At 39.0% G+C, this 16,040-nt stretch overlaps 1 protein-coding gene across 2 annotated transcripts in view; it reads right to left on the bottom strand.

Annotated features, from left to right (window-relative positions):
- Nucleotides 1-15,269, bottom strand: part of LPGAT1 (lysophosphatidylglycerol acyltransferase 1) — a 49,185-nt gene extending 33,916 nt beyond the window's left edge. The window contains exons 1-4 of one of the 2 annotated variants that reach the window (XM_083372237.1): nt 14,948-15,269; nt 12,988-13,212; nt 11,720-11,987; nt 394-512 (exon numbers count right to left, since the gene is read on the bottom strand). In XM_083372237.1, coding sequence (XP_083228363.1) covers nt 394-512; nt 11,720-11,957 — 357 coding nt within the window. In that variant the 5' untranslated portion in view covers nt 11,958-11,987; nt 12,988-13,212; nt 14,948-15,269. The remainder of the gene's footprint in view (nt 1-393; nt 513-11,719; nt 11,988-12,987; nt 13,213-14,947) is intronic. The other variant, XM_083372238.1, reaches the window with a different exon arrangement.
- Between the last annotated feature and the right edge of the window lie 771 nt (nt 15,270-16,040).

The raw sequence follows: 16,040 nt of genomic DNA, 5'->3' as shown, positions 1-16,040 counted from the left end.
ATTGACACGTGCAGCACCCCCTGAAGGCCCCTGATGGCGAAACGTAGGCTGAGAGCAAAGCATGCAAGCAGTGGCAAGCAGCCGCAGAGGTGAGATGAGTGGCAAGCAGCCACAGAGGTGAGGTGAGTCTGTGGAAAAGACATCCCCCAAAATAAGAACTGTGCCTCTTTTAGAGGCAAAAAAATAAAAAAAAATAAGATTGGGTCTTATTTTGGGGGAAACACGGTAAATAATGTAAGTTGATGTGAGAAGATACAGAAATAAAAAATATGGTTAAAGTATTGGACGGACATAGATTTTGTGTATTAGTTCTCTAATGTTATATTTCTGAAAAAATTACCCAGATTGTTCAACAAGTACAGCATATCAACAATATCTACCAAAGTAGCATACCGTGCCTTTGTCTTGAAGGCACATCATTAGGGTGCAAATATCTCCGGTTGCTTGATGATTCACCAGCATCAAAGCTTCATCTTCTGAAACTGTTCTAATATCATCTCCCCATTCCATGACTATGCAGAAACAGAAGGGAAGAACAGACTTAATTAAAATAATGGTCCCTTAAAATTTAAAATAGATGAAAATAACTCATGTTTCAGAGGTATTCCAACAGATTAGAATACATTGATTTGTAAATTTGGAGTACTTCAAATTTAATACACTATTTAAATATAAAGTGATGTTTGATGGAAATACTTTCAAATTCTCTTAAGCTTTCTCTTAGAAAGCCCCAAATATACATTCTCCCACATTTATTTTTCCCCTACCTTTTCTCAATTGCTGGTCAATTAATGCATTTTCAAAGGAAATGTGTATGCAAAAAATCATCTGAGATGCCATTTTTAAAAATTACTTTATAAAAATTATGTTCTTAATTTTTCACATGTATATATATGCATGAAATCAAATTTCAATAGCAAGTGATAAGAAGAAACAAAGATTTATAAAAATGAGGTAAAACTAAAATATAATAATCTTGCAGTAAATTTTCTAACTCCAGGAACAAACACTATTTTCAATTTTTAAATTTGTAAATTATTATATGCTATATATTGAATATGTATGTCAAAACTATCTTTGAAAATAAGTAAAACAATGATTAGGCAAGAAAAAAATGAAGACTTATAAAAATGAGACAAAATTAAAATGTAGTAATCTCACGGGTAAATTTCTAAATTCAGAAACAAATACCTTAGATTTTCCATTTCTAAATTTGTAAATTATAATATACTCTATACTGAACATGTATGTTGAAACTATCTTGAAAAATAAAACAATGATAAGTCCCTTCAAAGTGAACTCAATACTTAGTGATTTCATGATTATGTCCTTACTATTTTCAAAAACTTGGAATGATTTACCATTGCATTCTTCTATTATTATTTCCTTAATTTTCTACTCTAGCTTGATATTTTCTGTAAGTCTCCCAGTCAAATAACAACCCAGCATGGACAAAGATTGTTACAATGCTTCAGTTTTTAATTCAAGCATTCATATCCTGATACCAAATGCTTAAAACTTAAAAAACACTGATGAATGAGAAAGACTTGGATACCTCCTTGAGAGGTACATAAAAGTGTCTACCAACAACACTGAATCATACAAAAATATAGCGTATCATAAAATCCCAATTCAAGTCACAGAAATTCAGTCCAGGTTGAGTTATGTTAACCCACCAAAATGGGTCAACTTTAGTTAACCATGGATAAATGTCATGTGATGATAGCACATGACTCAGTAGGGTATGCAAGGAGAGCTGCAAAACATAACTTGCTAAAATTACCATGGGACAATGATGGGTTCTTGTTTTTATTTTCAGAATTTAAAATCCAATCCCTGATGATGGCTCACTTTGTAGTTTTCCTATGAGCATACTAACACTAGCTCTGATACAATACTGAAGCTGGCTAGTTTTCTTGTAGGGTACAGAGAATCATGCTTCAACAATTCTGAGTATACATTTGTGAATTATCCCATATGAACCATCTGCCTATTGTAAATATTACTGAAATATTAGCTTCATATATCATAATTAAGGAAAGTAAAGAATAGTCACGCAAGAGTACTATAGATGTAGAATGATCTCCATCAAGAGTTCCAATAGTAATGTAAAGTTCAGTTATCTAGGAAAGCTTAGCAATGTCAATGCCTAAGTGTTAACTACACTTTGGAATTTTTAGATAGGGTTCTCTCACTACAGCATGTTCTACAGTTACATTGGAAGCTACAAAATGTTCCTAAGAAAAGATACAGTATGGAGAAAAATCATAATTATCCTCTTCAATTAAATTTGATTAGGTCTTAAGACTGAAGGTTACTACCATATTTTTCTGTCTATAAGAGGCACCCTTGTATAAGACGCTCTGGCATGCGAGTTTCTCTACGCCAAACAGCTGAGCCAGCAAATCCGGAAGTTCGGCAGGACAACGATCTTGTCCCTCCCCCCCCATTAGTGGCAAGCCCACAGGGCCTTGACACCTGCACCAGGCGGCATGGCAACCCACACAGGTATGCCCTGGGCTGCAGAGGTTACCATTATTTTTCCATGTATAAGACGCTGCACTTGTATAAGACGAACCTGATTTTTGAACAGGGTTTTTGCGGGGGAAAATAGCATCATACATGGAAAAATACGGTACTCTAATAAATGTAAGAAAATGTCTGTAAATAATTATCCAGTTTTTTTATTTAATAACATTACTGATTCATTACTATATTAAGAATTCTAAATTTCTGAAGCTTGCTATGTCATCCTGAGAGAACATGAATTTCTTCTATCAATTCTCTTTGAAGCCTATGTAATAAGCAAAACTAAAAGTATCTTATGCATTTGACAAGACTGGTCAAAGTCTAAATTTTATCTTAAGTTCAAAATACACATACACATTTTTCAAACATAAAAATGTTCAAGTGGCAAGATTAAGGTGACATTAGCTAGTAGATGTGTCATAACACCCAACATATGTAATTTCATATACAAACATAAAAAGATCTATACCTATTCATAACCAGAAATAATTAATATACTCCTAAAGCAATGTTAAATACTTTTGAACTTAACAAATCTTAAGATCCTAAGTTTTTCTTTTAAAAAAATCTGTTTTATTATTTTTAATATCAAGTACAGTTAAAAAGTATTGAAAAAGAAAGAATATACAAAAAACAAAGAATATATGTAAAGAAAAAAGAAAAAGAGTCCATAGGAGTTCCATTTCATTCAAATGCTGAAATTAGGGGAAGGATGACAAATGCAGCACCCCTCTGAAAGAAAGATAACACAGCAGCAGTGACTACAAAGATGCTGCACCAAGACTACAAGAATTGCTACTCCTGTCAATGTAGGAGGTTTCTGGGACAGAATGTTTGAGACAACCAATCTTTCAATCTAATGATGTTATCCCTCTACAGCAGGGGTGTCAAACTCGCAACGTCACGTGACGTGTTGCGATGTGTCACAACTTTTTTCCCATTGCCAGCAATGGGGTGGGCGCAGTTTTGGCATGACACATCTGGCTCGTAGGCCAGCAGTTTGACACCCCTGTTCTACAGGTATTCTAATTATATTGTGTGCCTTTTGATAACTCATCACTATTCAAATTACCATGTTTCCCCCAAAATAAGAGCGAGACTTATTATTTTGCCTCCAAAAGAGGCATTGGTCGTATTTTTGGGTGGGGGAGTGTCTTTTCCATTCACCTTGCGGTGGTGGCACCAACAGCCCCACCCAGCCGGCCCACTTCTTCTGCGGCCGAAGCTCAGTTCTCCGCCGCATTGGCCATCTGGAAAGGCCTGACTGTAAAATGCAGGCCAGGGGATGCCGCAGAAGTGGACCAGCGAGGAGAGGAAGGTGTCGATTCATGGGAGGCCTGGTAATCAAGCTCCAAACACCCCGCTTGATTTTTAGGCATGCGCCTTGCTTCAAAACTAGGGCTTATTTTTGAGGTTGGGCTTATTTTAGGCCCACCCCACCCCCAAAATCAAGCTAGGGGTAAATTCAGGGTAGGTCTTACTTTTGGGGAAACACGGTAATAATATTCTGTGGTCAAGCTGTAAGTCTCTTTGATAATTGAGAAATATTTTGAAAACAAACTCTTCAAATTTACTTTTGAGAAATAAAAATGTACTTAAAAGTTAGAAGATATTAAAGCCTAAACACTATGATACAATCCATGTAGCCAGCTACAAAAATGAAACTTCAAAAAACATAATATTTGGGTATTTTGAAGATAATTTCAAGGATGAGAAAGAACAATACATTCAAGGTTATCAGTGGTTCAGCATAGTCCACTGCAACATTATTTGTTTTTTGTATCCCTTTATTATCTTTTTATCAGAAAGCACTAGTAGGAATCAATATTAAAGTGTTATTTAAAAATATTCTAACAAAAGATTTGTTCTGTAAACACACCAAAAACAGGACCATCAGACTTTAGCTTAAAAGTACAATAAATATTACCTTTTCCCTTCCTTCCTGAAACATAAGGCATTCAACACAATTACTGAACACTAGATTGCCATTTCTATCAACTGGAGGAGAATAACATTGGAAGTTTTTAGAAAAGAACTGGTTAAACTGCACAAATTGGCTACTACTGAAATGAAGGATGATTTTTAAAAATAAATGTGGAAATGAAATTAGTAGCCCGAAATATCTCAGATTACCAGAAACCATCTTTCAGGAGCAACACATTTATCCTGTTTTCATCCAGATTAACATCTGTATAACAGGGCAGAACAGAGAAGAGAAGCAGTTGAAGATGTTCGTTACATTTGATTTTTAAAAATTTGATCCTATATCTGGAGTCTATTTTAAAATCTATAAATGGAAGATGCAAATTATCACCCCCGAGTTTCTAAATTATATTTAACGTTGTAAGAAAAACAGCTAAATATTACTTTATACATTCTTCCATATACTGTATGATGAATTCTTACTACCAGTAGAAAATGTAGATATAATAGCCATTATTTCAACTATCACAGTTCAAACAGTTTTAGCAAAAAGCTATAAAACATTTTGGCACCTGGGGAAGTCAAATGCTTGGATAATAGGTAGCAGATGATATAACTGTAAAGCACATGCTGCAAATGTAAAGAAAAAAACTAAAGGGCAGGTGGGAGGGATGTTCAGTGTTTTTTTTTCCTTGCCAGGGCAGTTTTCTGTATCTCATATATGAAATTTGGTGCTTGTTTTCTTCTAGGCTAGGAGTGTCAAACTGCCGGCCCACAGCCCAGACGCATCATCCAGAAGCTGCACCCACCCCATTGCTGGCAATGGCAAAACCGTCCCAATACATTGCGCGACATGATGTGACGCCGTGAGTTTGACATGTCTGTTCTAGGCAGAGAAGCACTGAAAAATCCTAGTTATTACTGACTTTTCAGAACTTATTAAATCCTTTAAACAGGTAGATTCTTTATACACGAAAGAGAAAAATCATTTTACCAATATTGTTTCTTAATTCTATTGTCAATCTGTACAACTATATTGTAAATTCAAGAATTCTTAAACATTGTAAAAAGAAATGTCTAGTCCAAATGCCATTAGGTCTGTTACAATTTCAAAGATACAGAACATTCTAAAGCATCCTTTGAAAAAGATCTGAGGGAACCAACAGGTAGTCCTCAACTTACAACAGTTTGTCTGAAGTTACAACACTGAAAAAAGTGACTTAGCACTGTTTTTCAAACTTATGACCATCACAATATCCCCATGATTACATGATCAAAATTCAGATACTTGGCACCTGACTCATGTTTATGGCAGATGCAGTGTTCCAGTCATGTGATCATCTGTTGCAACCTTCTAACAAGCCGTCAATGGGGAAGTCAGCTTAATTTAACTGTGTTACTAACTTACCAACTGCAATGATTTATTTAGCAACTGTGACAAAAAAGGTCGTAAAATGGGGCAAAACTCACTTAACAAATGTCTCACTTAGCAACAGAAATTTGGGGCTCAATTGTAGTCATAAGTCAAGGACTACCTATCATGTTCAATCATAAAAGAGCACAAACACATACACATATCCTTGAATCACACCCAAGAGGTTTTTTACTTTGCCCGGCTGACTTCACACATCACACTACGGCAAGCAAAATGTGATTTACATGTTTATGCTTTAGACTGTTATATGAACTTAAACTTTATGCCTTGTAAAGTTTGGTTTATGGCCTAATGTTATTTTGTTATTTTGTCATTAAATCAACAAGTCATAAACAAATAGCTTTACAGAACTTGTGAACTAGGTCTAATTACCATTTGGGAAATCCAAGGTACAATGTATGCTTTAGCTTCATTTGATTAACCAAAGCATTATGTGAGATCATTTCACCTTGAAGAATAATCAGAATTTTATGTTAAAACAGAGATCAACTTGCAGCCTTAAGGTTGCAATGGATATGTTATATCCAATCTTCAGACCCAATGTTTGTGATCCCAAGCACCCTTTAGGTATGTCACTGAATACACTGAACAACAAAGATTCGGAGTGTACAGTATCTTAAGAGATTTTTGGCTACTAATCACGAAAATAATCTGCAATTTAACCTATCACATATCATTTTATAGAAATCTCTTTTTATACAATGGCAATGTCCACCCTTCATATTTATTGGCTATGATGCACAAATTAAAGAAACATATGAAAATATAGAACAGTTGTTGAAGCACATCCAAGACACCAAGTACAACTGGAATATCTAACATTTAAGATCTAAAAGTAGTGGGTCTGCTACTTGGAATGCAGCTCAGATATACCAAGTTCTGTTGTTACATATGTGAATGGGGCAGCCATGCAAGAGAGTCACACTGCATTAAAAACACTCCAAAATAATTTGCTTCCAAGAGAGAATGTGGCACACAAACCACTTATTGACCTGATTAAAAAAAATGCCTCCGTTTCACATGAAGTTCAGACTAATAAAAAATTTTGTGAAAACAATGAGCAAGTGGAGGTTTTTGTTATTTAATACAAATGTTTCCAAGAGTAACTGATACCAAGGTTAAAGAAGGCATTTTTGTTGGTCCGCAGATCAGATCAGACAAGCAGTTCAAGGATCTATTAGTGCGGCTAGAGAAAATCACCTAGAAAGCATCCAAGGATATAGTTGAGAATATTCTTGGCAACACCAGAGCACCAAACTACATTCAGCTGGTTGACAAACCTCTTACAGCATATAAGATCATGAAGTACAACATGTCACTGAAGATTCATTTTCTGCATTCACACTTGGACTTGTAGGTGCAGTCAGTGATGAACATGGTGAAAGATTTCATCAGGACATTGCCACAATGGAAAAACATTATCAGGGCAACTGGAATCCACCAATACTGCTGACTAGTTGGATTCAGCAAGATACATCAGACAACGAGTGTAAACAAAAATCAGCGGCAAAACAGTTAGCCCTGTTGAACTCATGCAGTGTGTCAGAAACTTTATGCATTTAAATACATTGAAAGTTAATTTCATATTTCTCAAGATTTCTACATAATATAGTCATTCTGAAACTATACTTGTGTTCAGTTTGAAGGGGTCTTCATAATCACCGAACATTTTTCAAGAAGCAAAACTTGGAAAAAATCTGTTGTCCAGTGATATTAATGACATTTCTACCAAAAAGCCAACATTGCAGTTTCCCCTAATTTTGAAATAAGAAACCAAAAAAACATATTTAAACTCTCATGAGTTGTTTGATGACTGCCATAAATCCATTGTTTTTGGCAATACGCAAGTATTTAAAAACTTAATCCCAGACAATCCTATCATGTTATAGCATTGAAGTGCCCATACATTTTTTTGCCATCAAAAGCCTGTAGCAAAATATTCAGTAGAAATGTTTACTAAAGGTATGTAATAACAAAATACTAAAAACATTTTAGAGGATGGTATCTCCTAATACAAACTTCAAATGCTGCATTTACATCATGCTTAACTGGTTGGACTCTCCCTGTCATTTGAATTCAGTAGTCTGGACATTTCCAGGTTTGAAGGTTATTTTACCCATGTGTATCCAAGGCTAGTTACTAGTACTGTACTTTTACAAAGAGGGCATTTTGAGGCTATTTATCTTCATCGGTTTCCAAAGAAAATAATTTGAATATTCATCATACAACATAGGCTTCTCCTATTGTGTGGTCTCCTTTCTTCCCCTCCTTCAAGGACCTATGAGGAGCTGGAACTGTGCAGAGTAAGTCTTTGCAAATCCAATCTCTGGGGGCTCCACTACCAATCAACCTCTGTGAATTTTAAGTCTTAAATTATACGGAAGGAAGTAATAGTGAACAATGAATGAACCTTCATTGTCAAAGTACAACCACGTATACATTGAGATTGGCTGAGCAATCTACTATATAGCTAGATGGAAGGTTGTCCAAAATGACTGCTCCATAGCAAACTGAGACTTATCATCTATTTCTTGGTATGTGGTCACTAAGGTAGGTAACTTACTCATTGTTCATTGAGCATTTTCAAACTGGATTGATATGAAGTGCAAACCAAAATATCCTAGATATATATGACTGAATATTTATGACATACTGTTATGTCATATTGTTAACATTTGTATTAGTTTTACACATGGTATAAACCTGCCAAATTAATTTATGGAACACCAAACTAGTTTGAAGATAAATAATGGCAGACTGCCTTACCCAATACAGTATTATAAAGACTCATTTTTAATTATTAAAATTTTCTAACACTCTTTATCAGAACAAACTTGGGCAACTTTTGGGTGGCATGAACTAAATTGCTTTGAAAATAGCACAGTGACATTTTAGGTTTCCACAACAGGTTTATTTTCTGTCTTAAACTGCACTACTGTATTTCAATAACTTAAGACTGCTAAAATTAATAGAGGTTGCATATAAACCCTTATATTGTACACTTTATTAGCTCAAACTTATAAAATGAAAAACACCAACATACAACTTTTTATTTTAACATGTCCAGATATCAGAGAGAAAATAGTATTTTTAAAACAGATACAGAATCACAAGTAAGAGTTATGCACTTCCCTTCAAATATTTTAAAATACAGCCTTTATTTTTAAAATTAGTTATCTTAAGCATGAAGAACTATTACCTATAGATCAGAGGTCTCCAACCTTTCCAGGCTCGAGGACCGGAGGGGAAGAAGAGCAGCTTCAAAATTAGTGTGCGTGCATGTGCACATGCACATGGGGCCACGCACACTGGTGCAGCACTAGAAGCCCCATTTGTGCATGTGGCATGTGCTGGCGCCGAGCACATGTGCGAACAGCCACACACTCCGCCATGGTGGCTAGCTGCCCGTTCATGCATGCACAAATGGGCCATGCAAACTGCCTGGGCTAGCAGCGCATGTGCAAACGGGCTGCGGACACCCACCCCACAGTAGCATTCCTGTCCATGCCCATGTGCATGTACAAGCAGGGCTATGGGCGCTAACCCAAGTGGGGAGGGGGAAATGCACACCCAAGCGTGCGCACACCTGCCAGTCGTTTCTGTGGCCCGCTGGCCAAGAGCCCACAGCCCAGTCCTGGGCCACAGACCATAGGTTGGGCACCCCTGTTATAGATCATGCCAACTGCAATGATGTGTTTGACAATGCTGCAACCACAGAGGAATTCCTCTTTATCAATTACTTACTATCAGGAGATATAACTTTGTTTCACGCAGCACCTACTGATCATTCATGAACAATGTTGATTATGCGTGTGTATATAATTCACAAACATAATTAGCATGGTAGCTGAATATGACCTGGATGGCATGAAAATTACGTGGATATAGAGCAGGTATTAAAATCATACTGAATTGTGCTCATCAACAGACATTTACTATGTTGGAATGAAGTATCAGCTAAAATACCATAGAATTTTGGCCATCAACCTCACATTTTAAAATATTTTTATTTCAGGCTTACATCAGAAGATAGAGAGTACTTATTATAGGTCTAGTTATCCCAAAAATGATGGAAAAGCTTACATTCTTGAAGACAGCAAGAATTAAAAAATGATTTTATTAGAGAAGTGGGCTGAAAATAATAAGTGTTTTATGAAGGGAGCAGAAACCAAATGTATAGATATGAACTTGGCAATATCTGATCTTGCATTAGTGAATAAAGTGAATAAGTCATCAGTGTGATGTGACAGCAAAAAAGGCAAATGAAATTTTTGGATATATCAATAGAAGTATGGCTTCTAATCTTAAGAAGCAATAATTCTACTTCAGTCCTACTTATTAGATCTCACCAGAACTCTGTCATCTTCAGTCATCATACTTTATAGTTAACAAAACTGGATTAAGCTCAAAAAAATGGCAATGAAAATCATCATGACATTAGAAACTACGTTTTATGAGGATAGACAGGAGGCATTAGATATGTTTTGCCATAAGACAACTGGGAGAGGATGTGAGTTAACATTTCTAAGCACCAGAAAGGCTACCAATAGAGAATATAAATATTTGTTCTTCATCAACCCAAACAAAAGATACAGAATGATGAATTTAGGTAACAAGACAGCAAATTTCAGCTGAACATTTAGAATAAAATCCTAACAGAAAGAGCAGTTTAACAGTACAACCACTTATTCAAAGAGGCGCTTTTGATTCCCCCAAAAGTGGATGAGTTCAGCAGAAGCAGATATATACAACCAATTTATCACTGTTTTCATATGGATTCTTCCTTTGAACAAAGAACTGACCTTCATGGTTTAAAGAATTTCTTTCAATTCTATTATTATGAGTACATAACTATCCTGTAACTATCTAGGTTATCACTTGGGATATCAACACTATTTGGATGAATATGACAATAAAACAATAAAATGAAATAATAAAGGGTGACATTCACAGAAACATTTCCACAAACTATTTGTGACAGTTGTTATAAAAAACAGTATTAATTTCAGCATTCACTATGACTGATTTCACACGTGTTGTCATATTTTAACCATGATTTATTGAACAAACCTGGTTAAATTCACAAGCTCATACACCATAGTTGACAAATCACTACAGCTGACTTTGCACAATATTCTAGGCTACAAATGCAAACAAACCACCTTTTGGTTTACTCTGCTAAATGTATTCAAGCTCTATGTTTCCAATCCACAAATTTCAATGCAGCCCAAATAACAGCATCTAGGATAGCATGCAGATTCAATATAACCTCCTCTTCACCACAAACAATGAAGCTTTTTTTGTAAACTACTTGCAAATGAATCTGTATTCAATACAGCTTTTTTTCTCTTCAATATCAACTTGCCTTTTTTGAAGTGTCAAATAAAAGCATGTTTAAGAATGCCTCTGAGGCAAGAATAGACTAAATGAGCTTCAAAACTCATAGACTTAATATACATTTTCTGTTGGAGAATCACATTGGTACTGGGTTCTTTAGCTGTCATGTATACTTTACATTACTTTAAACAAGGCACAATAATGTGGACAAGAAGACAACCTAATTTGTAATACTCTAAGCATTTCTTGTATCTGTGCAAGAACATATGTAATTATTTTAAGAATATATTAATATGCTTAAAACACAGCTGTTTGTCCAACATCCTTAACTGAACTATGGTTTAAAATATATGACTTGCATAGCAAACTGTGCCATAAATTAACAACATAGGGTTCATATATGTTAGCCTAAGTGTGGTTGAGTGCATCATGTAATCGCTGCCAGTGATTTATTCCTGTACATATAAACATTTCATATCAAGAAAATGTTCTTACCTGTATATCCTGCCCACCAGCCCCAGGATGCCACCATGGCTAAAAGCCATTTAAATAATACTCCTTCGATATACCAAAACCTTTTATTATCCAACAATCGAAGAGGTTGCAGTACTATCATGTACAGAACATAGGACGGAATAGCAACAAGGTTATTAGCAACCATGAAGCTAAATCTTAACACTGCTTTCAGAAATATATAGGTTGCCCTTTGGGCCTTTTCCAAAGTTATAGCCATTCTTTTCACACAGAAGCCTGTAGTCTTTTCCTACAGAATAAGAAAGAGAAAAATTACTCAGAATAAAGTACACAACTTCATGTTTTTTTAAAAAAAATCCTTCCTAATCAAAAAGATTTTCATCTAAAAATATTAGCAATATATGTTGCCAGTATTTTCATTTTTTTTTTCAATTTTCTAGACCAGTACATAAGATTTGTTCTCAAATCTTTTTTAAAAAGCATAATAAACTTCACTGCAGGCTACCAATCAGAATTACTTGTCTTTATTGTTGTTATATTCACAATTGCTAGAAGAGATCTTACAAAACTGTTCCTCATGGCCCTAGGGTTTGTGTTTTTACAAGTATATTTTACACAATTATACATTTACAAGGATATACATTTTATCTCTCAATAAGATTATTGAATATAAAGTAAATCATTTTCAATGTCTTAAGTATGCCACACCAGGCACACTAAAGAAATGTGCAATCTATTTGATAACATAGAAAACCTATTTATGATATACAAAGGGCTGATCTTTTGAGACAAAAGAATTCCCTTTGCTTTTCCTCCATAAAAAATTGTAAAGATGGTTTACATATTAACATCAAGAATATCTAACTGCTCTTTATTTTGCAAGAGGAACTGTAGGTAAAAAAAATGGAAAACATGCAGACTATTATGCTTTTAAGCGTATGCCTTGAGATTTTATTGTGAGGCACTGTAGATCACTGTAGATCACTAAATGATTTTAAAAAGGACAAAGCCATTAATTAGTAACATGATTAGAATGATCACAACTCCTAAATTACAAGAAGGAAACAGTGAAATTAAAATACAAAAGGAAGCACCAATTTAAAAGGCAAATAGGTAGCAAAGGGGAACAAAGCCTAGAGACTCCATCCGAAAGAGACTTATCTAGGAGCAGGATTTATGACGTTCAATGCTTGTATCTGGAATATGTAGAATTCTAGTGAAGGGCTGGGGAAGGAGAACAGAAGAAAGACAAACAGGCTCAGCCCCACACTATTCGCTGAATCGCTCACCTTCTGCTGCGCAGAGGAAAGGGAACAGGAGGGCCCAGAGAAGTGGGCCTGATGGCCTTAGCGGTAGAGGGGGGCGCCTTGATCGGTGGCTGCCGGTGAAGGAGAAGGAAGTGGAGGCAGCGGCAGCAACTCTGGCGGGATAACGGCGGTCTCATGGACATGGAGGTTGCTGGCCTAGATCCAACGGAATGGGCTGGGAACACTCCCTATTTCCCCTGCACTTCACTGAGGGGGGAAAAAAAACACAAGCGGAGATACCACTGAGAGAGACTGAAACACCACAAACGCCGGAACCAGCCAGGTTATATACAAGGGAAGGCGCAGTCCAGAAGACCTATCGCGCACCCTAAGAAGATTTTGCACAATATTCGGGGCCTGTGGCGATTCGCGCGCCTTCCCAAGAGAAGAGGCTTGAATTCCGCCGCGGATCACCCCGGCTGGTTGGATCCGCTTCTCCTCCCGGGAGGAAGAGGGCAGCAAGCGCAACTCTCGCACCTGTTGGGGGATCTGAGCGCTTGTGCGCCGTAAGGCAGGAAAAAAAAGACGCGGAGGATCTCTTAAATCTCAGCCGCCGCTATCGAGTATTTCGGATCAGGAACACAGGCTCGAGCTCTCTGGACAAGCACAAGTTTGCACGGGCTTCCAAAAAATAAATAAATGAGCAAGCGCTAGTCATTCCCGGGTCAAACGGAGAAGAACTAAGCGCACTACTCCGCGGTGCTCAGAAGCATTTACTCTTGTTTAAGTAACGGAAGAGGAAGGATAGGTCTCTTGAGAAAATTCTCCCTCCAAACCGTGCGTGTTTCACCACGTAGTAATAAAATTCGCCTCCTCCCTTATAGGGCAGGTTGAAGAGAGTAGATTTTCACAAGTGCTACAAGCAAGGGATGCACAGACACGGAGGGGCGGCATAGAAAGCATGGGGAGTGACCCATTTTACCTGTATGAAAATGCCCTCGAAAATACACTTATCACCTCACGTTCACACGGAAAACTGGAATTTCCCCCCCCTCCCCTCACGTCCTCTAACGGCGCGGGGAGTGTGAATCCTCCACCTTTTTCCAATAACGGAGGAAACCGAAAGGATCCTAAGCGGGAATAGAGCCGCAAACTTTAAAGCAGCGTTTCCCAACCTTAGGAACTTGAAGATGCGTGGACTTCAACTCCCAGAATTCCCCAGCCAGCATAGCTGGCTGGGGAATTCTGGGAGTTGAAGTCCACGCATCTTCAAGTTCCTAAGGTTGGGAAACGCTGCTTTCAAGGTTGGGACTGGGTCTTTCCCAGGAACTTGAATTGGCTTCCTCCCTCCCGATTAGAAACTTCTTTCAAGGGCACTAACGGTGCGCCTCCTCAGCCTCCAGTGGGAGAACCTTTCGCAAAAAAGCACCGTCGCCTACCTAGGACGCCGGTGGGTCGCTCTCCTCCGACCGACCGCCGTCCCCGTCCGTCCCCCCCCCCGGAACGAAAGCCCTGAAAGGGTCACGTTCTCTCTGGGCGGGCGAAGGCATCTCCCCGTTTTGCCCAAAATGAGCCTAGAAAGGCAGCCGTGGACATGACGACCCCGTCCCTTTTTTCAAGTTCAACCTCGGGCTCCAGGGTAGCCTCCTCAAGGGCGACAGCCGCCGCCCTCCTCTTCTTCCTCCTCCTCCTCCTCCTCCTCCTCCTCCATCACCGCCGCCACGCCGCGCTGCTCACCCAGAGCAAGGGGAGGATCTGAAGAGAGCGCCAATGGGAAGGAAGCGCCCCGACCTCGCTTCGGGCGACAAGAGGGGGTCCTTTGAAGGGCGGCGAGAGCCTGTCCTCGGCTTCTCCCCCAGGAGGGGCTCCTTCCCGAAAAACCCCGGGAAAGAGGAGGGGAGCGGCTGGAAGGCTCCCTCACTTAGCTGGCGCCCCCGTCCCTCCTCTTCCCCCTCTCGAGAGGCGCCGCCGGCAGGCAAAGGATGGCTGGGGACTTTCGTACCTCCGACTAGGGCTAGGCGGCTTTCCTTCCCGGGCCGGTTCTGAGGAGCCCGTCGGATTCATAACGGTGGCAACCGTGGCCGCCAGGGCCCTCGCCCACCTCGACTGCCGCGAAGAGGCTGCGCCGTGACCCCTCGACGCCGCCTCTTTCTCCTGCGGCTAACTCGGCTCGCCGGCAAGTTTCGCTGGCTCTCGAGGAGGTGGAAGCGAAAGCACGAGCAGGTCCTTCACTGCAGCAAGCCCCGCTGTCTCCGGCCGATAGCTCCCTCTAACGAGCCGAAGCTTAGCAGTCTGGCTTCCTTCGTCCGTCCCTCCGCCCGCCAGTCAGCCAAACTCCCGGCGGGCTGGGCCTCAGCAGGCCGCCTCCCTCGCAACTCCCCTCCCCGGTCCCGGAAGAGGCAGCCAAAGCGTGCCCTTCTTCCCGCTGAAAGGAACGCGAAAGGCAGAATATCGGAGAAACGGCGACAAGAATTGCGGCCGATAAAAAATGCGAAGAGGTTTCGCAGCCTTCCCGTTGTCCTCAGCCTTGAATGGCTGTACCAGCAGCAAGAAGAGGATATGGCCGAATGGCTGCCAGGGCGACCTGACAACGCCACGGCTTTTGCACACTTCGTGACTCTCGAGTCTTGAATTTAAAAAGTCCTGTTAGGAGATTAAGACTGGTGGTGTAAAAAAAAAAAACAAACCCAGCCCTGTCGCCCCAATTTCTCACGTGTTCTCTAAAGGCCCGGAGAAGGGAAAGGAAGGAAGGAAGGAGAGGCAGCAAAAGGAAACTTGAGCCAGGGCCTATTGAAAGTAAAACTTAGTATTGTAGGCAGGAATAGGTTTGCAACACCATTCTGCTCTAATTTTCACTGTTGTTAAAGATTGTTGGGTGCATGGAGGTCTGTAGTGACCTGCATTTTTAGCTAAAAATGAGAAAATCGTTATTGCATTAGTTTTATTTCTGTTTATTACTTGTAGTAATTTTCTAAGTATTTATGAGCAAACTGGCTCATCTACAAAGAAGAGGTAAACCCAAGGAAGTTCTGCAAAGTTTGCAAAAATTTAAACTTTAGAAAAATGCCTAAAATGGGATATTCTGCAACAACTCA

This window comes from Vipera ursinii, assembly GCF_947247035.1.
Source record: "Vipera ursinii genome assembly, chromosome: 1".
Classification (NCBI taxonomy): Eukaryota; Metazoa; Chordata; class Lepidosauria; order Squamata; family Viperidae; genus Vipera; species Vipera ursinii.
Note: the sequence above shows the minus strand (reverse complement) of the source record. Positions and strands in the feature narration are given on the sequence as shown.